General features: G+C 47.7%; 2 protein-coding genes across 14 annotated transcripts; one reads left to right on the top strand and one right to left on the bottom strand.

The window, feature by feature from the left end:
• The first annotated feature begins 258 nt into the window (after positions 1–258).
• Positions 259–1,644, top strand: Nelf-E (negative elongation factor E). The gene is made up of 4 exons (XM_018099852.3): positions 259–465; positions 528–1,048; positions 1,111–1,277; positions 1,339–1,644. The coding sequence occupies exons 1-4, from the start codon at positions 385–387 to the stop codon at positions 1,413–1,415; spliced, it is 846 nt and encodes a 281-aa protein (XP_017955341.1). The 5' UTR covers positions 259–384; the 3' UTR covers positions 1,416–1,644.
• Positions 1,505–25,334, bottom strand: LOC108650621 (uncharacterized). Of its 13 annotated transcripts, none has more exons than XM_018099812.3 (9): positions 25,156–25,334; positions 22,692–22,829; positions 20,056–20,187; positions 14,795–15,831; positions 13,223–14,733; positions 6,463–8,437; positions 5,718–5,953; positions 5,386–5,634; positions 1,505–4,981 (listed from the first exon to the last, which is right to left on the bottom strand). In XM_018099812.3, exons 1-9 carry the CDS (start codon positions 25,205–25,207, stop codon positions 2,362–2,364), a joined length of 7,950 nt encoding a protein of 2,649 aa, XP_017955301.2. In that variant the 5' UTR covers positions 25,208–25,334; the 3' UTR covers positions 1,505–2,361. The 13 variants fall into 13 exon arrangements, 9 of the variants coding, with proteins under 9 accessions (XP_017955301.2, XP_089116389.1, XP_089116390.1 ...); XM_089260263.1 differs by lacking the exon at positions 25,156–25,334 and adding an exon at positions 23,369–23,666 and having other exon boundaries at positions 22,692–22,823; XM_089260264.1 differs by lacking the exon at positions 20,056–20,187 and having other exon boundaries at positions 25,156–25,333.
• Between the last annotated feature and the right edge of the window lie 351 nt (positions 25,335–25,685).

Genomic DNA, 25,685 nt, shown 5'->3' with positions numbered 1-25,685 from the left:
TGCACCAATACAGGGTTGCAATTTGAGTGTGTGTTACAGCACTGTTGTCAATATTACCAGTTTTAAATGAGTTGATTGCAGATGTATTACAAACTTTTGGGCTTTAAATTACTTGAAAATATACAAAATATTTGTATTATTTTGGTTTTAATAAACATATTAATAATTCTGTTATTTATTTATCATAATATCGCAAAAGAAAAATAAGTATTTTAAGCAATCTGGCAGCACTAATATGATGCCAGAAGTATCTATTAATTCACATTTGGCATGATCTGGCACTTTCAGAAATAGTGTTTATACTTTTGTGTGCTATTAGCATATTGTTGTTAAAGAGAAATAAAAGAATTGAAAAACACTAAAATATATATAAAAAATACTAAAATGGTTTATATACACTTTCCAAATAATCTAACAGAGGAAGAGCTGATGCTCCAAGCCAAATATCAAAAACTGAAGAAAAAGGTAAACACTGGCCAAGTGGCGTCTTGAAGTGAATTCCTTATATGCATTACTTATTATTACAGAAAAAAGCTTTACAAGCTCACAAAGCCCCCAAGCAGGAGCCAGAGAGCGCTCTTACATTGAAACGACCTACAGATGCGCGCGATGCGAGGGAAGTGGCTCGTAAGCTGATTAAAAGCGGCGCCATTCCCGCTATACAAAAGCAGCAAACAAAGCAGGACCAAACCTCATTTAAGCGGCCAAAGGGCCAGGAGCGTGCCAAACGTTCCACCTCAGAGACGACCGTGGCTGCGTATCAACCTTTCTCATCGACACAGAACGATGTTGCACAGGAGACCATTATCAGTGAAATTATAAAAGAGGAGCCACGCCGTCAGAATTTGTACCAACACTTTGCCACGGAGCGCGACCGTGAGGAACGTGGGCTGACAGAGAAAGTGACGCTAGATGCTACGCAGCCAGAGAAGCCACGCGCTGGCAACACGATATTCGTCTCGGGCAACAAAGTTACTGAAGAGTTTCTTAAGAAAACGTTCAACGATTATGGCACTATAGTCAATGTCTCTATGGAGATTGAGAAGAGGTGTGTGCCAAATTGTTTATAATGGTAAACTCATATCTATTAATAATCTATGTGATTTGCAGTCGCGGTTTTGTTTCGTTTGCTAAGCCGGAATCCGCAGACCGAGCCATAGCCGAAATGCACGGCAAGAACGTGAATGGAATTGTCTTGCAGGTGCAACTGGCTCGCCGGCAGCCACAAATTGAGCCCATCAATGATGCTTCATCTTCAGCAGTTTGGTCTTCTATAGGTAAGCGGCTTCAGTTTGAGTTATGCAAGTGTCGTTTTATAATTTCCTCTTTCGCTTGCAGCTGCCAGCAAATCGCAAAAGGGAAGTCACAAGGATTTGCGACAAATGGTGCAATATGATGATGATTTCCTAAAGTAAAGGATTTAGCCCAGTTTGCATATTTAATTTGTATCATAATTTTTTGTTTATTTCAATTCACACATTTGGTAAGTCAGTAAGTTCATAACTCTTCTCTATATAGTTTCTTGCTTTATTGAAAATACGTTTCTCTATAAGTTTATATAAAGAACTTACATATTTTTTTCCTCACGCGGTTCAAATCAATTGCTTCTTTGTAAATAAAAGAAAAACATGCATATATAATGAATTCATGAGAAGTAAAACAAAATTCATCATTTATATGTGTATTATACCTAACTCAGGTCTAAATAAAATTTATATATTTAAAATAAAATGTAAAAAAACAACAATCGATTCTTGAAGTATTGAACAATTCGAAAAATAGAAAAAAATGAGTGAACAATATTTAGATATTATTAAGTTGACTTCGTCTGTTCGCCAACAAACTTGAGCCCCATTCTGGATAGCTCACCATATATCAGGTAGCTAATAAATGATTTCTATTACTTAGTTTAAGTACATATTTAATACATGATCTTTAGTTATTGTTGTTGTTGCTGTTGCTGTTGTTGTTTTGGGAGTATTGTAGAAAAACATGATATTGTTCTTGTATTTCGGTTAATATGAGATATATGTTCTGTATAAGTCAGTGTGTTTGTTACTGAACTGGGATTGATTGACTGATTGACTGATTGTTGTTGTTCGATTGATTAGTTGTTAAGCTGCGACTAGAGTAGCACAGGCATCGCCTCTCACTCTGCATCCTTCCTAAAGTATTTATTTTGTTAGTATGTAGTATATATCATTAATGTTAAGGCCTTTGGTTTCGAGCGTTCGGCTTGTGCCCGACGCTTTCTAAATTCGTTTCATGCTCCAAAATGCAAAGAAAAATTGCCCAAGTATCGTTTGGCATACAAAATATCCAAGCCACAAAATGTCCAAAATCTGGGGAGCTCTTTAGGTTTCACGTTTGCCTGCCCTCGTTGCTCGGCGGATTGAAGTAGTCCCAATGGTGTGTGTGCACCTGGCGGCCCGTCAGCAGAAAGACGATTACAGCAAAGGTGATTAATATGAAGAGCACCATCAGCGAGGATATATTTCTGGGCTGCTGCACCGGCTCAACCTCTCCGCGAACAAAGTGGGTCAGGTGGTTGATTATGTTAATCAGCTCTAGGCTGCAAACGGAAAGGAACTGTCGACCGGCCTGCGCCACTGTCTTCGGCTGATCGTCATCGAAATCCTCCATTGCCTGTGTGGCGCTGCGCGTGCGCGAGCGACGGGAACGCGAACGAGAACGCGCCCTCTCGAGTTGTTCCTCCAGCTCAGAGTCGGAGTCGAGTTCCTGTTGCTGCTCGTGCACATGGCGACGTCGGCATTTGTGCGGCGCCTTGCGCTCCGTGCTGCCAGGAGCAGCAGCTGCTCCTGCCTGCTCCGCTTCAGCACTGCGCTGCAAGTTGTAGAAGGCCAATGGAGCTAGGGATTGCAAGTACTCGACACTGGGATACACAGCTGGCGGTGGTGGCAAGGGAAGCATGGCGGCTTCCGTTTGAGTCTGCTCGTCCAGGTTGCTCTGGGTGGCTGCAGGCGTTGACTCATTGATCTTGCCTTGGCGTGGCGGCTTGGTGGGTGGCTCCACATCGCTAGTGGCGGGTTCACTGCTGGCTTGGCGGCTCGTCTGTGTTTCGCTGGTCAGCAACGACGGACGCTGCTCCCTGACGCGTTCCACAATGTCGTCTATGAAACCTGGTGGCAGATTAATGTTCTGCACCACCAGCTGACCCGATTTGCAGCCCAGCTCATCAGCTGTGACTTGGCCGCCGTGCAGCTGTGACACCTGAATCTGTCCAGCCTGCAGCGCATGCACTCGCAGTCGCTCCACCTCCAGCTCCTGGATGTGGGTGGGCAGCTGCAGCGGTGGCGAGGCTCGCAGCGCCTGAATCGGCGTTAGCTCACGGCTCACCTGCTCGGCAATGGTCAATATTGAAGTAGCAGTCGGCTCGACGAATGTGGTGGATTTACGACGTGGCGGCGGCAAGGGCGTTGCCTCTGGCTCCGTTTCTGTTGCTTCCGCGGGCGGCTCTTGGCTGTAGGCCGTAGCAGGTTCGGTGGGTAAAGAGGCTACGGATTTGGCATCGACTTCAGCTTCAGTGGGCTCATGTGCAATGGTCTTCCTAATGGGTGCTTCTTCCACTGTAATTTGCTCCACCTGTGACTGTTCCTCTGGCTCTGCCTCGGATAGAGCAGGCTCAGCTTCGGGTAGAGCAGGCTCAGCATCGGATTGAGCTGGCTCAGCTTCAGATTGTACAGTTTCCACTTCTGATGGCGCCTGCTCCACTTCGGACAGCACCTGCTCTGTATCGGATAGAATGCGCTCTTCCTCTGATAGCACGTGCTCCTCTTCGGATGTGGGCTGCTCCTCGGCGAGCGCCTTTGCTCTCGACTCTGCAATCTCTGCTTGCCTGTATACGGCCAGCATCTTTTCCATTTCCTCTTGCAGCTCCTTTTCGAGTGCTTCGTCCAGCTCCTGGTCTGTCGTTTCTCCCTTCGGTTGCGAGCTTTCTTCCTCGTCAAAGTGGTCCGAGTACTTCTCCTCATCCTCTTCATCGTACTCGCTCTCTCGTAGCGTACGCTCCACTTCATCATCCTCCAGCTTGCTGTCGTAGTCACTCTCGAGCTGCGCCTGCTGCAGTTGCTCCACAGCTGCCTCCAGGTCAGCTGAGCTAGCTGCATAGTCGCTAAGGGCGACCTCGCCACGCTCATCCTCCTCACCGGCTGTTTCCACGTCAGATTTGCTCTGCACCGAGCTATCAGAGAGCAGTCCCTCGCGTCTTAGCTCCTCCTCCTCGCGACGCAGCTCGTCATCATCCAGGTCAGCAGCGCTTATGGGGCGCACAATCAGCGACGCTTGCACCGTGGCATCGCCTTCGATGCTCGGCGTGGGCACGCGTCGCTCTATGATTACAGCTGAGGAGGGAGTCTGTGGACGACTCAGCGACTTGGAGCGATCCGCTTGTGAAGATGCACGCGAGCGTTCCGATAAGCTGCGCTGATTGGCATCGCGGAAACGTTGCAATCCCTTGGCTAGCTGCTCATCCTCGGTGAGCACTGGAGCGCCATCCACCTCGTCCGGCTGCTGGGCCTCTGTGCTGCGCAGCAAATCCTCCAGCGTAGTCTTGCCACCTGCGGGACGACGTGGCTCGATGATTTTCATATCCTCCGTAATCTCAAACTCCTCGCAAATGAAATCATCTGGCAGTGGGTCCGTTTGTGTGGACACCTCCACCTCGAATTCGCCCTGCTCGGTGCTATCGGCCGTGGAGGAGCTAGCGATGCGCTCGCTATCCTCATAGCTGTCCAAACCGCTGCCGCCCCTCGTTGAGCGCTTCTCGCGCGGTGGGCGTGGCGGCGGTGGCAGCGGCCGGAACTTCATTTTGTTGATGACCTCGCCGGACTGCAGATTCGAGCGTGGCGACTCGGGTCGCTGTAGTGCGCCCGGCTCCTCGTAATCATCCTCCTCTTCCACCAGTTGCGCCTGCTGTCGCTCCCGATCCCGATCCGGCTGTGCGGATGGCAAGGTCGCGTAGCTAGGGAATAGGGTTTAAGGAGCATTAGAAACGCTTGGTCTCGGACTCGCGTGGAAGCAAGCGGCAAACGAAACAGAAGGATTAGGCAAATAAAAGCTGGGCAAACTCGTGTGAGTGCGTTTTTGGTTGTGTTTCATGTTTAGGTTTTATTTGTAAGTATGTGTGTGTGTGTGTGTGTGTGTGTGTGTGTGTGTGTGTGTGTCTACAAGGTATAGTTGTATTAATTAGCAGTATCTCTGGGTCTTAGCTTATGGCGCTTAAGCCTAATTGCTTAACAACAAAAACAAAACTTAACAAAAATGCATTCGAGACAATTTTCAAGAAAAAGGTCGCAAAAAGTCACAAATCAAATCAAGATCTAAATAATATTTCAATGCAAGCGTCGCAGCAGCAGCTGTTCTTACTTTGACTTGAGCAGCAGGCCGCTGGTCATCTCCTCCAGACTTGCGGCCGATCTGCGACGCGGCGGCAGTGGCGAATCCTCGCTAGGTACATACTGCTGCGGCGGCGGCGGGCGGGCCGGAGGCGGGGAGCCACGGGAGCCGCGAATGCTGGGCAGGGTGGCGAAACGCTCACCGGGCGAACGTGTGAACTTCTTGCGACGCGCCGGTGGCGTCGGCTTTGGCACGGGCTCCTTGCGCACCACCGCATAGCTAGATGGAGGGGGGAAAGCAGAGAGCGCACACCTAAGCAACAATTTGGCCAGCGGAGACCTGATGCGACCCCCGTTACTCACCCATCGCTCTCCAGTATGTCGATGACGAACTTCTCCTCGCTCTCAACTCTGGGCGCTGCATCCTTGCTGAGCAGCTCCGGCTTGGTGTGCACATCCAGGATCAGCGATTCGGCGCCACGCGAGGTGCGCTCATCCTCGGAGCGCTGGGTGCGGGCCGAGGTGCCGTCCGTAAAGGTGTCGGGCGTGGCTAGCGGTATGTTATGCTGATATTCGTGCTCAGTGCGATAAACAATTACCTGAGAAACGACACAAGTACAACTCGATATAGTATACATATAGAGAGAGGGAGAGAGAGAGACGGTGCTTTGCTAAATACCAAATTTAAATTTATTGGCATCGATCCATTCCACTGACAGAACATATATAATATAACAATGTGTGATAGAATGCTGTACATCGTAGTACCTCAATTTAGCAGCTACTACAATGCAAAATTCTTGAATGCATGCTAAGTAGAGCTAGGGTACTGCCCTATATTATATATGTACATAGCTGCCTTGGGCATTAGTTGTTAAAAATTAAAAATTTAATTTGAATTCTATCATATGATTGCATCTAGATATGTTTATACGCCAGACTGCTACTCTATATATATATAAAGAGTAGTACTACTATATAGAAATACCTAGTTGAGGATAGGTTTATACTAAAGAAACAATATTAAATTATCTGAAATACTTTTACTACCCTCTAGAGAAACAATCTATCTTTATATTATTTTATAAATTTCTCATTTTGTACTCACATCTTCGTGTGGCTGCAAAAAGGTGTTCGATACTGATCTACCACCAAAGCCATTGATGAACGAGTCCGCGTCCTTCTCCACAGATGCGTCGTCGCGTGTGCGTTTCTTTTGCCGCCTGGGTGCCTGGGGGCGGGTCTGTTGGGTGTTGGGCTGCTCCTGGTCAGCGTAGTTGAGATTGTTGAGGGCCGGCTCCGATTCCGTTGGCTGTTCGCGCATGGGCGGCCTCAGGTACTCCTCGTCGTCGTCGAAGTACTGGATGCTGCTGCCGCCGTCGGCCATCGGTATGTCCTGGCTGCCCTCCATGGAGTATTTGCTGCGACTGCGCGCCTTGCGCAATGGCCGCTTGGGCGTGAAGTCGCTGCCATTCTGTGACATGGACAGATCGTCGCCGTAGTCGCTGCGCTGGAACTCCTGCGAGTCCTCGAAGTCGGGGCGATAGTTGCGGTGCAGACGGCGGGGCTTGGGCGGCGGCACATCGTAATCGCCGTAGTCCTCAGTGCGCGCTCGCTCCTCCTGCCGCGCGGAGCGGCCGACGTGCTGCAGCGCATTGGGCGCATCGTAGCCCTCGCGTATGGCATCGCTGATGTATTGGCGCAGCTGGATGTTGTCCTCGGAGATGCCGCGCTTGCGCAAGAAGAACTCGTCGTCGTCGATCTGCTCCATGACGACCTTCTTGCCGGAGCTGGCCGTCGACTGAGCATCCTGCATCTCATGGTACTTATAGTAACTGGCCTCCGCATCCATTTCGGCCTTGCGCAGCAGCTTGTTCTTCTGTATATCCTTCTCCGTCCAGCCCTCCGCATCATGGCTGTCCTCAGAGCGCAGATCCGAGTCCTGGTGCACCATGGGTCGGCGCTTGAACTCTCTGGTGCGCTGGCTGGAGATCTCGTGTATCGCGCGATTCTCCTCATCGAACTCGGCAAACTGTTTGCTGTCCGTCACGCCGCCAAGGATGCCCATCTCGGTCTGTGGCTGCGCTTCGCTGGCCGTGTCGCCCTCCAAGTCCTCCTTCATGCGCCGCTCCAGCGAGGACTCCCTGTCAAAGCTTTCCAATTCGCTGCCATAGCGTCTGTAGCGCGAGCCTTCGCTGTCATTGTAGCTCACATCGGAGAACTTGTCCGCCCAGCGGGAGCGCACTGGGCCTGGTCCACGGTCGCCCTGCGGCGAGCTCGTGGAGGTCTGCGACGGCTGCGTCTCGGTGCTGGGTATGACGCTGACACTGAGGCGATCTGTGCCCAGCGAGGATTCTATGGGCGGCGGCGTCTCCTCGACGGGCTTCTTCTTGCGGAAGGCGCGTGGATAGGTGCCAAAGTTGAACTCGAACTTCTTCTTTGCAGGCCCCGGCGCCGGCGCCGCATCAGCCGTGGTGGCCGGCGACTCCGTGGACTCGGTGGGCAACTCGGACTCGTTCTCCTTGAAGCTCTTGCTGCGTCGCAGCTTCAGTGTCGAGAATTTCTCGGGCAGCTTGAACTTGGACATGTCGGGCTTGTTGAACTTGGTGAACTCCGGCCGCTTGATCTCCCTCAGCTTGGACATGTCGGGTCGCTTGATTTCGGGCATTTTGATTTTCGAGAACTCGGGCGCAAATCGCCGGCGCTCCTTGGCCTTGGGACTGCCCGAGACGGGCTTCGGCTTGGGCTGCGTGCGCAGCTTGGTGCGCAGCTTGCCCGCCTGATTGCGGAGGCCATCTTGCATCTTGCGCGTGCGATCTTGGGCGGATGCCATAAAACTCTTCTTGCGATTCTCCGGCTGCAGTGGCAGCTCCTCCAAGGCGCTCGAATCCACTTGGCTGGTGTGTATCTCGTAGTCCGTGCGAGACTCGGTGCGTGGCGTGGTTCCAGCCGAGCTCAGTTCAATGTCAACGTCCATGGGTATCTGGAGGCTGCTGCTGTTGGGGGCGGGCGCCGGTTCAGCTGCTGGCGCGGCTTCAATCTCCTGCGCCGGCGACACGCCCACGGGCTCGTATTCATGATCACTGCAAGAGGAGAGAGAAGAGGGGAAGAGACGGAAGAGATTAGATTACATTGGCTACATAGGGATGACAATCGACATATAGATGTTGCTCTGTTTGTGATTTGCTGCAAGCGAAGATTAGTTAAGCCGTCACCCTGTTCTCATTGCTTTGGTTTTTGGAGTTTCTGGGTGGCTGTGTGTGTCTGGGGGGGTTTTCGGGTTGTCTATGCCGACGGTGGGGTAGCTGTTGCTTACCGAGAGAAATAGGTCCGGTCGAGGAAGTCGATGTGATCTTTTTGCTTTTGGGTTAGGGGCGAATCGGACTCAAATTCCGCTAGACGCGATCTACGCTCATCAAAATTGAAACTAACCGTCTTTGTCATGCGAGCCGGCGACCCATACAGCTGCTCATGGGAGCCGGCCAATCGGCCACGGTGATCTTGCGACTGTGTGCGTGGCTCCCTAACAGAAAGCTTGCTGCTCCGCAGGCCGAAGCGCTGCTCGGACGGCCGATATACGTGGCTGCCACTGCCCGTGATGTGTATGGGCACGGATATCAGCGGGCGACTGCCAGTCGATGGCTCCTTGCTGACCGAGTGCCGAAACTCCGACTCACTCTGCGACCAGCTCATGCCCGGCATCTCAATCTCGCTGGAATAGAGATTCCGATTGCCGGCCATGAAGCTGACGCCCCCAATGCTGCTGGCGCCCCCAATGCTGCTGAGCGTGCCCCGCGGCACAGACGAGACGACAACCGGGGCGAATGCCTCGCTGATGTCCACCGAGGCGCGCTCCGAGGCGGCAAAGTCCTCCCGGCTGCTGTACATGGTCTGGGCATGGGGAGGTGGCACCAGAGGCTTTGGTGGATGCGAGCTGTACTGGTCCATCTCATCGACCTTCAGCGAGAAGGTCTCCGTCACCCGCACGGACAGCGGCTCGGCGTCCTGGCGCTTCATCACGTTCGACGTGCTGCTGACTATCGACATGGGCTGGGGCTTGCTCTTGGCGAATACAGAGGTCAGCCTGCTGGGCGAGGGCGACTTCTCGCGTGTGATCGACTTCGACTTGTCCACGAACGGCGAGGGTGAGCGCGAGCGCTGTGGAGTGGGCGACTTCTGCCGCTGCTCCTGACCCTTGGAGCTGAACATGGACTTGAAGCGCGAGGCATAGGAACTCTTTACCTCCGGTGAGGCCGCCTGCACGTTGATGGCACCGGCAATCGTAGCAGGAGCAGAGCTGGACATGGGCTGCCACTTGGAGGCTCTCTCCGGCGAGAGCTGGCGCTCGGGCGTGTGTTGGCGCTTCAGCTGCGAGGCGGCAGCTGGCGTCGCTGTCGGCTGTGCAGGACTGCTGGGTCGACTCGAGGGCAGCTGCAGCGTGTCCATCGGCGGCGGAGCTGCAGCAGAGGTCGTTGGCGGGGGCTGCGGCGACTTTGGCCGCCTGGATGGTCTGGGACTGCGGCTGCGATGCTCGACGGCCTTCAGCTCCTCATCCCGCACGAGTGCATCAATGTCCACAACGGGTATTTCATTCACAATCTCAATTTGGGTCAGCTCATCCACCTGCAAAGGCTTGACACTTAACTCGCTGGCTATGGACGGCGGACGTCTGGTCTGCGTCTGTATGTTGTCCCGGATATTCACGAGATTGTGCTCCTGGGCAATCTGCTCCAGCTCCGCCACAGTTTTGGCCAGCGGGTCGATGGGCGTGACTGTGGGCTTGTATGGACTTTCCTGCTGCCGCAAGTCGGATTCCAGCAAGAACGTCGGACGCACTGCATCACAGCCGAAGCGAGAAACATCAATGGGTCGATTCTGTGGCAGCGTTGCGTCTGGCGACTGGTTCTCCTTGTTGTCAGCGCTGGGACGCATGTAGTCCGGAGACAAGGGCGGCTTGGCATTGCGAAAGTCGAGGGCTCCTGGCGCTGGCGAGGATTGGTGCGATGCGAATTGAGGCGGGCTGTCTGACATGCCCGGACTGGGCGTGGCAGCAATCAGATTCAACTGCGGCGGCTGCAGCGAGCCCGGCACGATGCTGGCCTGAAACAGATCCGCATTGGAGGTACGACGACTGGCGCTGGCCGAGCGCTGTCCGCCATGTCCTGCCCGACCCAGGGAAGTGGGTATGTTAATGTCCGCACAGTAGAGGTCCGTCTTGGAGTTGCCCGCCGAGATGCGACGCAGGGAGGTGCCACTGCGCATGGACACGGTGTCGCCGAAACGTCCAACGCTGCCCGAGGAGAATCCGCCCACCGACAGCTGGCGCCGTCGCCCCGCCATCAGAGCGCCATGTGTGCCCGGCATGTCCGGCTCCGTGGCATCCGAGATGCTGCGCACGACCAGGCCACGCGAACGCGCCGTTTGCTCCAGCTCCGGATAGCGCTCCATGAAGCTCAGATCCACCGAGGGCGCCACATCCGCATGGCTAATCACCTCAAAGCTGTGCATGGACAAATCGTCCGGCTGCACGTGATAGTGGTCATCGCTGTGGTGGCCCTGCCTGGAGCCAGGTCGCGAGTCGACGGGATTCACGCGCTCCGGCAGCAGCGAATCGCACTGAAAGAACTGACAGGCGCAGCGCACATCCAACGAGGCGCCGCTAGCGCTCTCCACGCGCGACACAAAGTGTTTCTTCTCAGCGGGCAGAGCGCCCACCGAGGCGGAGCGCCTCGAATTGAGCATCGTTCAGTCGACGAGCTGCTGGCCCGTGGAGTGATGTAGCGATGTTGAGATGAGCGGATGAACAGCTGAACAGCTGTCGCGGCAGCTTTGCCTATTTACTTGGCCCTGGTCCGTAATCCGCTAGATGTAGCTATTGTTGTTGTTGTTGTTATTTTCGCTTTTGTTCGTCTTAGTTTCGTTGTCGTTTTGGGGTTCGTGGTCGTTGTCTATTTTTAAGCATCACCAAAGCAGCCGCCGCCGTCGCCGTCGCCGTCGCCTTTGGACATTGAATTTAGAATTTTCTTTAGATTTTCAGCTTTTGCTTTTACTGCTATTTTTTGCACTATTGAAAATTTGATGGCGAAACGAGCTTTTGCTGCTCTTCAATCCCTATTCGAACTGGGCGCTTCCAGCACAGATGTCTATTTTATTATGTTATGTATTTCAGATTCTTCTTGATCTAGATTTTCCTTTTATGTGTTTTCTTTTCCTTTCTTTTTCTTTTTTGCACTGCGGCCCGTTCGTGGCGAGCGTCTACATCGTTGCGATTTTCGGCCAGGACTGAGAGCTTTTCACATTTTGCGCGACACAAAAAAATTGTACGAAATTTTTCGTTTTTGAATATGTTGTTCTTTAAAATTAGCAAAAAGCACACACACACACACACACACACACACATGCATGTGGCGACAAATACATTGCCAATGGGCAGCATGAATTGAATTTGTAGTTGTCTTTAATTTCCTCGTTTGAAATCCCCATTTCAACAGCGACGTCCACTGCGACTGCGACTGCGACTGCGATGCCGACGGCGACGCCGACTGCGCTGCTTGTTCATAATTGGGATGTGGCCGAGCAGCAGGAGTAACAATTTGTTGGCCTGCACTTAGTGGTTCTATTTTGAGCAATGCGCCGCTGCCGCCTGCCGGAAATCTTCTTGTCATTCGTTGACCTTTAAGGCGTTTGAATTATTCGTGTTTCAATGTAAGTTCATGTCACAGCAGCGTTCATTCAAATAAAATAATACCCAAGTAAATATACATATACATAGTTGGGGAGTATAGAAATTACAAAATTTACTGGTTCCGATGGGTGTTGCGAACTATTTTCAGAATTAGCTCATCAATTTATGCAGCCAATCATATAATTATTTGTTCGAATGAACTAGTTCCACCTTTTCCACATATACATACATATTTGTTGTTCCCTTGTCTAGTTCCAGCAAGTTAAACAATGAACATTTACAAACATATATTTCATATTCAATAATAAAATGATCTAGTTCCGCACTTAGTTCATATATTCCATTTGCACTCATGCTGTAGATTATTGTTAGATTTTAGGCGAATTTATTCCATACCAATGACATGCTTACTTTTGGTGAACTAGTTCCACGAGTAGCTCACCAATGCAGTTAACCTATATTTGTTTATTATTTAGACTAGCTGCCCAGCTCATCAGTAATTAGTTTGCCTAGTGTTCATATGAACTAGTTTGAACTAGTTCCATAATTGAACAATGCAGTATAAACACTATTTTTGATCCTTTAACTAGCTTTACAGTTTACCACTCATTAGTTCGTCTTAACTTCAATTTGTTCAATTGAACCAGTTGCTGTTCACCAATGATTTGTGAGATTTACCAACACCAGTTTCGAATCGGGGGGGAAACACAGACGCTTACAAACTTCCTCTTGCTTATCGCATTTCTTACCTTGGGTCTATATCATGTTAAGAGTTAAGAGCCGTCTCCATAGTGTTACCCATTACCAATACTTCTTGGTTGCCCCACTGCTGCTGCAGCAGCAGCAGAGCGTCCAAGTGTTGCTTAGCTTCAGTCGCCAGGTTCTGTGAGTGGGCGTGGGCGTGCGGGTGGGCGTGTAGGTTGTGGTGTTGTCTGTGTGGTTGTTGTCGGTGTAGTGGTAGTCGCGATAGTAGGGCTTGGGTTGCTTGTACCGGAGACTGTGCAGACGACGTCGCAGGCCGTCGCCATCGACACCCGGCACGAGGGTTAGTAACAATTTCATAAACAAGTCAATTAGGTTAGAGTTTCTGCAAGACGGCGTTGTGTTGTGCTCCGTGTTAGTGTTGTGCAAAGAATACTTAATAGAGAGAGAGAGAGAGAGAAGGCCCCAACCCCGCACTTACCTATCGCTCTTCAGTTTGGCCGCCGTTGTGGCCGCCTCCAGCACATCCTCGGGCAGCTCGATGTCCTCGCGATGCGGCTCGGCCTCATCCTCGACGTGGGAGAAGGTCACCTTCTTGTCCGACGGCGCCGGCGAGGCCTCCTTCTTCAGCACGGGTCGCAGCTCGGTAATCTCGGTTGGCTCGTCGCTCTCCTCGACAACGGGCGACAGCTGTGCGAGACGCGCACGATCCTCATCCGAGGACGTGGAGTCTATGGACGAGATGGGCGCCAGAAGACCCACAGATTTCTCGGCAGCAGCCACGGCCACCTGATCCTCCTCGCTGCTGCCCATGCGATCGAGGGGCACAGGCTTGGCTGCCTCGATGTCATCCACAGTGAGATTATCTTGACGAATTAGCGACTTCTTCAGTGCATCGAGCTCCACAATGGGCTGCTCCAGCGGCAGCTGTGACTCCGCGTGGCCAATCTCCTCGTAAACATGATCACGACGCAGCCGTGGTGTTTTTTTGGGCGGCGTCTCCACCTCCAGCTCCACCTTCACCTCTGCCTCTGCCTCGATGGGCTCCTCAACAGCCTCTGGTGTTGGCTCGCTGACTTCCTGGGCTGGCGTTTCAGTCTTGGTCTGCTCCACGGGCAGCTCAATGATCTCGTCCGGCTGTGGCACGCTGGCTGCTGCACTGGTGCTGGGCAGCTCATCCTGCTGCTCCTCCTCTTTGGTGCGCTTCCTGCAGGGCGACTCGTCGTACTCCACCAGCTCGAGCACATCGTCCGAGTCCTGCTTCTCTATAAAGTGCGGTATCTCGCCGCGGGTCGACTTGGGCGAGGCTTTCAGCTTCATAATCTTCTGCTGCTCGCCCAGGACGATTTTCTCGTCCTTCTTGAGCGTAATGCGCTTGATGTTCAAGCGCTTCTTCTGGCGCTCCGCCAAGCTCCTGAGCTTCTTCATAATGTCGAAGCTCTTCTTTGGCTTCTGCGGCTGCCTCTTGGGCGGCTTGTCTGTATTCGGAACTAACGATCCTGGCGGCGGCGCTAGTTCGTGCAGACTGCCCTGTCTACTGGGATTTGCCGAGCTGCCGGGCAGCGACTGAGCGTCGGCCTGAGTGCGTCCGCTGCGCCTGCGCTTGATGATGTCACGTATTTGCGCTAGGCGATTCGTTTTCCTTGGCCTCGCGTGGCCTCCGACGGCGAGCACCGAGTCGGAGACACAGGAGATGCACTCGCTGAGCGTGTCCTCGTTGTGGGAGCGGCGCTCTGAATCGTCCGAATCCTCGGACTCCTCGCTGCTCTCGTCGTCGTCTGTGTTGCCCAGGATCTCGTCCTCGGACAGATCCTGTATGTAGCGCTCGGTTTCCTTGACCAGCACCTGCTCGTCGTAGCGCACCTTCTTCAGCGACTTGGGTGATTCGGACTTAAAGCGCAGCTCCTGCGACTTGCGCAGCAGCAAAACAATCTCCGGCTCCTCGTCGGGTCCCAGGGGACGCTTGTACAGATGTGTCCAAGGATAGCCGCCCTGCAAGCAGAAAAATATATGTTAGTTAAGTTTTATGGGCTTTATGGTGCTTTTGACTTACCCGCTCTCTGGCCCTTCGGAGATCCTCCCAGCGATAGGTCTGCAGCGGCACAGGCGGCTTGTCTAGGCTGCTCTGCAACAGATACTTCTTCAGCGACTGGTAGTACTCTCGCTTGCAGTCGGCGGACAGACGCTTGGCCGCATCCGCATCCGTGTGAGTATCCAGGCGATCCTGTTCGAATTGTGGCAGTGAATCGATGAACTCCTTGCGTTGCTGTTCCTCTGCCTCCGATTTGGGTGTTGGCACCTCGACAAGCTTCAGCTCGTTGGCAGCGATTTTCGTTGGGATTGCTTCTGCTCGCGTTGGCTCCGCGGCAATCTTTGGCTGCACCTTGGTCTTGAGTATGCTGGTCAGCTCATTCAGTTGCGCGTCCACCTGCTGTGAGAGCGAATTCACTGCGGTTAGCTCTGACTTGAGCTGCTCTTCCTGCTGCGCCTTGGCCTGTGCTACATCTTTGCTGAAGCTCTCAATTAGCTCGCGCTCGATATCATTCACCAGCTGCTCGGCAGTCTGACGCACTGCCTCCGATGCTTCCGTTGCTGCAGCTGCTGCAGTTGCCGTTGCCGTCTCGACTACCTCGGCGATTTGATGCGACGGTGCGAGAGTCTCTATTGGCTGCTTTGTCTTGGCGCCCGCTGGCTCCACCTCAATGGCATGCGAGACTCCCTCAGCCTCGACCTTGGATGTGCCCGTCTGCAGTTCCTGCTCGATGGGCGGCAGCTCGTTGATGCCAACGCCGCCCTGCTCTGCTCTGTTCACGTCCTCAATGAGGTGAGATTCAAGGTCCAGCAAGTGCGAACCACCCGGCGTGGTGGGCACCTGTGTGGGTTGATTCGAACCGCTGACTGGCAGTTCGTTGTTATTCTCAAGGGCTAGCTTCAGTGTCGCCTTGCTCTGTTTCTGTATCGGTGTCTCTTCCTCTGCCTCTTCCTCTTCTTCTTCCCTCTTCTCTTGCAGCGGAGCGTCGTCGCTGATGCCGTTGATCAGCAATATGGTTGGCTGCTCACTTGGGCCAGTTCCAGCGCCAGGTAGCGACACTGCAAGAGGCCAGCGCAGAAACAGAATTAGAGATTTATTTACTTACGCTGCGAATGCAAAACAGTTTCACAGGTGCTAAAAATAATATTGTATGAACAGATTTGTTTTCCTTCGAGACGACAACAACAACAACAATTCGCAAGAATCGACAATTACATAAGACAGCGAGAATCGTACATAGGCAGAGACAAAGAGCGTGAGAGTGTGAGAGAGACAGATAGACGGAGACAGACAAAGAGCGTGAGATCATGAGAGACATTTGCGAGAGCCACAATGCATTCGAAAATGTTGCAATTACGAAATTCGCCAAATTCCTTTGCTTAATATTTACCAAAAATGGTTTTCACTTAACACTTTTCGAAAATTTCGTTTGGTTTTTTATCTCGATTCGTTTTCGTTTTTTCCAAAAATTTTTTACACACACACATAAAAAATAGTTCGAATTTGCATACAGTTAGAGTTTAATTATAGTCTATGTATGAATTTGTTCTTAATTTATTTCTTGCACTATCCTCGAATTGTTTTGCAGCGCCGCGAGCCGTGCACTGAAATTGTCCGGGGCCAACTGGCATCGAGCGCCAAGCAGCAGCAGCAGAGAGACGCCAGCCCAACCTGGCAGCCAACGACTGAGCCGAACCACATTTTGCTGCGCTCCTCAACAATTGCTCGCCTTTAGAATACAATACTAAACAGCAAAAATTTGCTTTTGAAATTGAAATTGTTTTAGTTGTGCTTATTTTTTGTTGTTTTTGTTTTTGTTTTCTTTTTTTTTTCGCTTTCGTATTTTGTATTTTGAATTTGGCCTGGCTGCCCGCTCTTTGCCTTCGCTTTGCTTTGGCGTTTGTGCTCAATTCGAATTTGGCTTTTTGTGGTGCTGCGATTTGTTTTGTTTTGCTTCTATGTGTGTGTGTGAGTGTGTTTTTTTTTTTTTTTTTTGGCCGCGTTAAAGAACTTGCTGCAGACACAAACTGGAAAATCGGCAACGAGCTCAACTCGTAAACAAATTGCTCAGTTTACTTTTTAAATACACACACACACACACACACACACACTCGGATTATGGCTAATTTAGCTGTGCTCCATAAAACACCAAGAGATTTAAAGCCACTAGTTGCAGTGGAGCAGCCAAGCAGCCTCCAATTGCTGCACACTATATAGTACCTTCAATATACCCTGTAATTCTAGGCAGAGATTTACTAGAAGATAAGCAACAAAGCTATTTAAACTGAGCCAAAAGATTTTTTTTTTTTTTAATTTTATCTAAATATTAATAAACAAAAGTACAAAATACATCAATTTTAATGCAAAATATTTAAAAAAAATTTTATTTAATTTATATTATTATATACAAAATTTAAAATATTTTGCATTAAAATTGTTGTATTTGTACTTTTGTTTATTAACAATTTTTTTTAGCAGTCCCTCAGCTCCACAAGGCAAATCTTTCGATTCATAAATATATAATATTTATATTTATCTATTTCCAGTTATTCTTTTTTTTTCCCCAATATATACTGACCATTTATATGGCTTTCAAATACTACCCTATATATCATATTTAGTTCCTTGCCAAGCATCTTTATCTGATCGCCTGAGCTACCCCTTTGCCAGCAGCTCAAGTGCTCGGCATGCATTAAACATTTGATGTGCCTAATTTTCATTGATGAGCCGTCCGACTACATTTTATGGCTAACAGACACAAGACTTGGCTGTTTGTTTGTATTTTGCCCAAATATACATATCGTATAGATACACATATATTATATACCAACTGTATACACTTGTAGCTATTGGACTCATATGTTTTCGGCTGACGTCTAACGTAATTACGAAAAAAAAAAAAAAAAAATTATTATTACAGAGCCGCAAAATTAAAATGTTAAATTATTTCGTTACGCCTTTCAGATTTTTGTTGCTATTTGTTTTGCTATTGCGCTCACTCTCTCTCTCTCTCTATCCCTCTCTCTCTCTCTCTCTCTCACACAATGACGTAGAGAGTGAGTAATTAATTTGCTTTTGCCTGGCTGATTGACTCAATATGATCTATCCCTAGATATATTAGCAATATATTATGCACTGCTCATGAGTTGTCTGAAAATCTAAAGGAGCGCCATGATATCATCTTGAAACTGACTTAAGAGCTAAATATAAATACTTGAGATTTACAGTCTTACGTTGCCCACTTGGCCAACCTCTGCTGTACTTATGTCAAAGTCTATGTCTATATACGTAGCCATATCTCATAGCTGTGTAAGTTTCAACACAATTCGAGCGTAACTGACATGCTTGGCTTGCATGGTCGCCAGACAAACATACATACACATATGTATATGTTGACTGGTTTGGCTTTTGCTTTTTCCCATAGTAAGATATCCAACTCAATTTCCCGTACATGAGAATTGACAATTTTGGTCTTTGCATGCAAGTTCAAGGGCTCTTTGAACTGAACGCTGAACGTGGCGTATACTTAACACGTGCGTTTAATGGTGCCCAGCTTGTAGCTTGAGCTAAATATAGGCGCACTCGCACTTCAATTACACACGAGTACAACGAACAACAACAAAACTAAAATAGAAACGCTACACAATTACAGTTTGTCCACTTATTTGATTAATTCGCCGTACGCTGAACTTTTTCGCATTGCATAACAAAGCACGCGAATCGATGGCAAGCCGGATCAGGCCGAGCCGGTCCGGGCCAGTCCGGGCCATGCCGGGCAACCATCTACTCACCGTAGTAGCCAGCCACGCTTAGAAAGACGTAAACCATAATCAAATTATATAAATAAATATAATTGTAAATTAAAATGTGAAAAACACAACAAATAAATAAATAAAATATAACAAAAAAGTTGAAAACAATAAAATCGAGAGGCGTCTCTCGAGCTTCACATGTTCGACGTCTAATCGCGCTTGGAATACTACGCTAAGCAAAGCAACGCAACGACAATGATTGCGACGGCGACAACGACAACGACTTTTCACGTTTGACGTTGTCATTAACGTAGACGAGTTGCTCTCACTGAAGAGCGTATGTGCAACCCCTTTCCCTCCACACACACACACACACACACACACAGGTAGAGCAGGCCAAGCTGAACGAAATTTGCATTGCGGATCAAAGCGATAGCCAAGGTCGCCCTTATCTACTTTTCACTCACTCTCTCTCTCTCTCTCTCTCTAAACATATGTATAGAATCACTTAAGCAGCAAGACTTCCAAACAGCGGATGCCCAATATTAATTACATATAATTTATATGCCATAGCCAGCAGTTGTTGCCAGAAGTCAACAATTTTCGTCTGGCATACATTGCGTATGCTTTATGCTGCGAGCCAGCGAATTGTTGTTTGAAAATAAATCTGTGACACAGATTGCAATTGCTGTGTGTGTGTGTGTGTGTTTCTGTGTCGCTCTTAGACACCCTAATTATTGTAATTATTGTTGCTCATTTTACTTTGGACTCAAATCAATTTGAAGTGCATTTTAATAAATGGTTTGGGGTTGCTTGGTATACAATGACCTTGACTGGACTTGTTGGCATTTTAAATTTATATGCCTATAAATATAGTTCAGGGCAAGCACACACGCACACACACACACACACACCCACTCACGCACACACTTCAATAAATTTCCTTTACGTCATATTTGACGATTGCTTCCAAAACAGAAGAGCAACACGCGACGGCAGTTGACAGACGACAACGACAAGAACACACACACACACACACACACACACACACACACACAGAGAAAGAGAGAGAAACTAGACGTGGGAGCAGAGAACACAAGACAAAATAGAATCAAAAATCAAACAAGCACAGACAAAAAAAAAAATAAAGGAAATATACAAAACATATACAGATATATATATTTATAACGTATACGCTCCGTATGCCGCACATATGTAGATGAAAATTACGCTGAAGACTGGCAAAAACTCAAGACAAAAACACACGCTGAATGTGTATAAATAAATGATATGTGTGTACACAAATATATATCCATATAGATATACATATATGTATGTATATATGCAGGTATTGGAACGGATATTCAACTATATATAATGCATTCAATGACAAGACACCGATAAAAATGCTTTCTTAATGTTCTTGTTGATGGTGTGGTTTGGTTCGGTTTGGTTGGCAGAAAGTCTGAGCCTCATGAATGAAAACGTCCACAAAACGGAAATGGGCCAAAAAGTAAGGTAGTGCATTACCCAGTACAGGTGCCATGCAAACCAGAAAACGCGTCAAAGCGGTGCCCGTGCACGCGGCGCGATTTACTGTTGTTGTTGCAGATGTTGCTACAGATGTTGCTGCTGCTGCTGCTGCTGCTGCTGCTGTGTTGCCTGCAATTAGGTCAATGCTTGTGATTAGAATTTTGGATTGAGCTCATGTGATGCTGCTGCCGCTAATTGCAAATCAATCAAATTTCCATTAGACGTAGTTGAACTGCTGTTGCCTGGCATCTCGGCCAAGTTGTGCCGTGGAGACGCTGACTCACTCGAGCTTCGGTGCGAGAGTATGCTAATCAGCGAAGAGCATGATTGATTAGTAGCATTGCGTTGGTTCGTTCATTTTAGCACATTTTGTTAGCGCTGAATTAGCTTCGGCACATAAGTAATAAGATATGTGAATGGAGGCAGAGCAGACATATGTAGATATATAGTAAATATATCCATGAGTTGATAATGAAGTTTTGCCTGCTAACTCATCACATACATATATGATAGATTTTTCATTTCTGTTGCCTGGCTTAAAGCATTTTGAACCTTGTCACATAGTTTTGCGCGACATTCCCGCTGTCATAAATACCCAAAAAAAAAAACACAAAAATGTTGCGCAATCATAAAATTTCAATTGTACTCGCAGACACACCTTATCGCCGCAAGACAAAGCCATTCGGCTGATAAGATAAGGCTGAAAGTGATCATATGCCTGGCTGCCAATGGGCTGGTCTACGTGCTGTACTCCCAGTGTGCAGCCTGAACTTGGACCGGACTCGTGAATTAAGTCATGCAATGGAATAGAACTCAGTTATATACTATATACATTCATATACTCAAGCAGCTGACTTCTTATCTCTTTGATTCAAGTGGCAATCGGCATGAATCTGCGCCATTCAAGTGCCTAAATTGAAATGGGAAATGCTTTGTTATCAGTGCAACGCGCTTGCGGCATCTGCCACTTGCTTCTGGGGCAGCTGCATTTCACTTTCGTTTAGCTAATGCCCAGCCATATACAATACATATACCACAGCTGCTGGCACAGCCTCTGCCTCTGCTTCTGCTTCTGCTTCTTCTGTTTCCTCGTATTTTGCTTTTCTCTGGCTCATTTGCATTTTGATTGATGTAACGGCAAATAGTGAGAAAAACCCGTTTCTTAGTTCACACAGCGTGAAACACGCCCCTGGGTGCAGAGCAGCTGCCAGCAGCTCAAACGAAACCTGAAAGCCAAATCGTATGCATGCTCTAAAGATAACTCTAAAATATGGGCGCTATAATGAGAAATTATTAGGGCTCTAACTGTTTACACTCTGTGCAGTTGGAATAGCTGAATAGGAATGCAGCTGCTGAGGCAAAGAATATTGAGTGGAAGAATGATGGAAGTTAAAGGAAGGCAGAGACTATTGTGGGGGGAATGAAAGAAGTGAAATAATAGTTAGGAAATTGATTTAAATTTTTATGTTATACTTTTTCTTGTAGAATCTCTTTTTAGAGATAAAAAAAAACAACCAAACGGCAATAAATTCTTCTTCAATATACTGCAGCTGTGAATTAATATAAGTTTTTCTAATTTATGTAGACTCTTAATGAAGTATAGAGCATAGGTGAAGCCATTTTTTAGACTACATAAATGACTTATATGTATGTATATTTATATATATAGTGATAAATCAGTTTCAAAAAAGATTTAACTATATTCTATACTTCCTTATAGTATGTAGCTAGTATATATGTATGTATATACTCTAAGGCTCGTGGCAAATTGCAAATGATTATATATTTTACAGTATGAACAGCATTATTGACGTCATTATTGATGACTTGAGGTTTGCGATTCGAAAGGTATTTTAGAATAGATTACAGCAGATTACATAAGTAGCCACGCCCAATGGGGCGTATGGGTTGAAACCTATATGCTCTACAGCTGCATGACTAGTATATGAAAGTTTTTACAATCTCACTCTAGAACTATATAGCTCTACACTTTTACTAAGTTTACTACGCTTATCGATAGAACTATGGACCTATAAATTATATGATTCCCACCTAGAGTCATGTCAAATAGTAAAAAATCTTTTGCTGTCTATAAATCAAGTCGCGAGGCATCTTTACGCAGTCGGCTATGCCCGATAGTAAAAACTTTATTTGTTTTATAATCACAGATCTCTCGCTTCAGATGCTAAAACAATAAGCAACTTTGTTGCAGTTCATGTGTAAATATATATATGTGTACATATGTACATCTATGTGTTATGTGTACCCTATACAAATTCCGTTTTTACTGTGGTTAAAGATGATTTACAGTTCTCGTTAGATATTGCTGAGAATATTGAAGAAGATGCGCTGCATTGTCGGCGCCAACTAGCGACTGACATATTTTGGCAGCTGTTCAAGTTGAGCACAGCTGAGCAATAGAGCGACGACGACGACGACGACGACGACGGGGAGGAGGAGGAGGAGGAGGCATGGCAGCCACATAGTAAGTAATGTGCTCTATATATATGTATATAGAGGCGAGAGCAGCAAAGGCAACATTACTCGCACCGAAGGCTGTCGCCCATGCGGCGTATACGCAACGTCTGCCAACTAATCATGTGGATTGGCCCAAAGTCGGGCGCGCTGCCTACCTTCGTCCCACGGATGATGCTGTGCGGATGCCGTATTGCGCGCTTTGCGTCCTTTTTTGTTGCGTTTGCCATGGCCGTTGCCGTTGCCGTTTGATTCCATTCTGTGGCTTGTTTCGGTTGACTCGATTTTTACTTCAGCTACAAAATACACGCGCGCAAATTATTATATATTTATATACATATATCTTTTTATATAATTAATATATATGTTTTATAGTCCGACACACACAGACATATGCACTGCAATGACGCACAGTGGCCACAAGTGACAAGCTAACACACACACACACGCACGCACACACACAGAGAGATAGTCATACACCCGCCGCGTTTTTTGTCGCTTTGATTACTTGGCGCAGAATATGTGTACATATATATATGTATGTATGTATATACATCTACTTATATCTGCATATATAGATATATATATATTGAAAATTAAGATTTTCTCAAGTTATTTTTAATGCGGTGATTTAATTTTTGTCACACTCACACACGCACACACACAGGCAAATAAACACTTGTGGCACTTTTTACTTTCGTTTCGGCAAAGATTTTTCATTTCATCAAAAAAACTTTATAGGTTTTCACATTTGGTTTAGTAACTTTTTTATGCAAAACTTGCGCGAGTTTTAATATAAAAATATTTTTATTTTTTTAAATTTTCATTTCTTTACTGACTTTTTTGTTGGTATAGTTTTATCAGGCTGCTGCTCGTCGTCAACTGTATTTGGAAACCGGCCTTCGGCGGGGCACCCGTTGTCGTTTGCTTAAAGGTTTTTCGTTTTGTGTTAGATTTGTTGCTGTTGTTGCTGCCGTAGAGTATTTAGAACTCGATCGAGTTGAGAATTGAATGAAAATCGCGCACGGTAAACCGTCGCGTCCATGCGTTGTCGTTAGCTATCTGCCGTCGTCGATTGTCGTCGATCGTTTGCCGTGCCGAGCGCGACTAATGGCTAAATGGCTGGCTGCCTGGCTGGCTGGCTGAGTGACTGAATGGGCGGCACACTGGCAACGAGAGCTTTTACTTTTTGGACTGTCACTCTGGCTGGGTCACACGCTCGTTGGACATACACACACACAGCTATTGGAGAATATGTATATGTATATGTATATGTGTGTGTGTGTTTAGCTTAGCTAGTCCGTCTATATAATTGCCTTTTATTTTGTTGCCCCAGTCGTGTGCGCAATTCGCAATTTCAGTTTTTATTTTGGAGAGCTATTGCATTCGCTTATCACATAAAGCTTGCATATATATACACATATATATTTATACATACAAGCAGACAGCAGGCATTGTCTCTATGGCTGCTGCCTCCCTTGGCAATGTTTTCTATAACAAAAGTTCATCAAAAGTTTTTTTTTACTCTAGTCGCCGATTATGATGGCACTCGACAAGTTCAAGTTCTGAGCGTTGCATGTTTTGCATGTCAGACATGTTTGCTGGCAGAGTTCAATTGCCTGCCTCATCAAATGCCCTTTGTATGCGCTCAAGTTGCAGCAGGCAGCAGGCAGCAGTCATCAGGCAGACCGCTGCTGCTGCTGCGGCTCATCAAGTTCATTCCACTTGGCATTAAGCAGCGCGCGCCAAGGAAACATCTCAAGAATGCAGCAGCACACGGCACTGACAGTGAGATGTGATCTGTTTATAGCTAGCCGGCATTTAAGTGTCTGCCCAAAGAGCACTAGCTGCCAGCCAGCCGAGGTGTTGGACTGCCAACTGCCTAGGCTTGCCTCACATAATTAGGCGCTAATTACGCATACGACCCGTAGGCCGCTGCCCCAGCCTAGCCCCGATTGCAATTTTATGTAAACTTGTGCTTGGGCCCGAAATGTCATTAAAACTAGAATTAATCGAACATTAAGTATATGGCAGCTCTATCGGCCGCTTATCATAAATCGAGCTGCGAACATTGATATTTGACCTTTGATGGGGTGCGTGTGGATGATTGTATGAGTGGGCGGTAAGGCTGTAATTACAGCAACATGGCAACAACAAATACAAAAGCGTGCTTAACAACAACAACAACAACAACTAAAACTGGGTAACAATAGTTTCTGTCGATGGAACGTGACACACGAAAATAGTATAAAAAGTAACACAGAAACAAACACACACACGTAAATACATCTACACAGACACGAGGCATTGTAAACGAGCAGGTGTAGTCGGAGTCGGAGAGGTACCTACAATACAAACGGCTTCCAAGTCGAGTTGATTGACAGGATATAGTAGTTGTGGAGCAGCAGCTCAGTGGCATGCAATGGTTGGGGTACGGATGGTCAGAGCGTTAATCGAAGCGCACACACACGTGCGTGCGCGGATGGGTGTATATATGCATGTATGTGTTCATTAAATTCCATTACACTATAACCATTTAAGGAGGCATTTATCGATTTGCCCTGCCGAATTGTATAAAAATGGTTTTATGCATATTCCATTAAATACGCATTTGAATCTCACTTATTGATTGTATAGCACTCCAAGACGCAGCAGCTTCAATTTGCATCCACATTTAACACACAGACAGGGAGAGGCACTAATAACAAATATGCATATATATAGATATATTTTTGGATTTGATAGCAATCAAAATCCTTTTACACTCAAGGACACGCTCCGCGCGTACGAGCGGCAACAACAGGACTGATTTGATGGGTCTGTCTGGGTATTTTACTTTTTTAATTCCCATTACAGGAGCCCGTAGCACTGTTTTTGTTTATCGCTGCGTTGCGTCCTCATTCCAATTGTTGTTGTTGTTGCTGCTGTTATTGTTGTTGCTCTTGTTGATGTCGGCATTTTTCGTCGCCAGGATGCGGTCGGCGTGCGGCAAAGCAGCAAACCTCAATGCACTGCCGAAGCGAATCGTTGGCCATTGTAGAGACATGCGCATTCCTCCATTTGGTTGCTGTACATGATAAGTAACGGAAAAGTTGAATTCAAATATTTAAATAATAGCGGGTTTCGCTTTCTATGTTTCTATAATATAATTG

Source organism: Drosophila navojoa, chromosome 4 (genome assembly GCF_054131105.1).
Source record: "Drosophila navojoa isolate 15081-1374.11 chromosome 4, UAZ_NAV_1.0, whole genome shotgun sequence".
NCBI classification, from domain to species: Eukaryota; Metazoa; Arthropoda; class Insecta; order Diptera; family Drosophilidae; genus Drosophila; species Drosophila navojoa.
The sequence above is the reverse complement of the archived record's forward strand: the minus strand, read 5'-3'. Positions and strand labels throughout refer to the sequence as shown.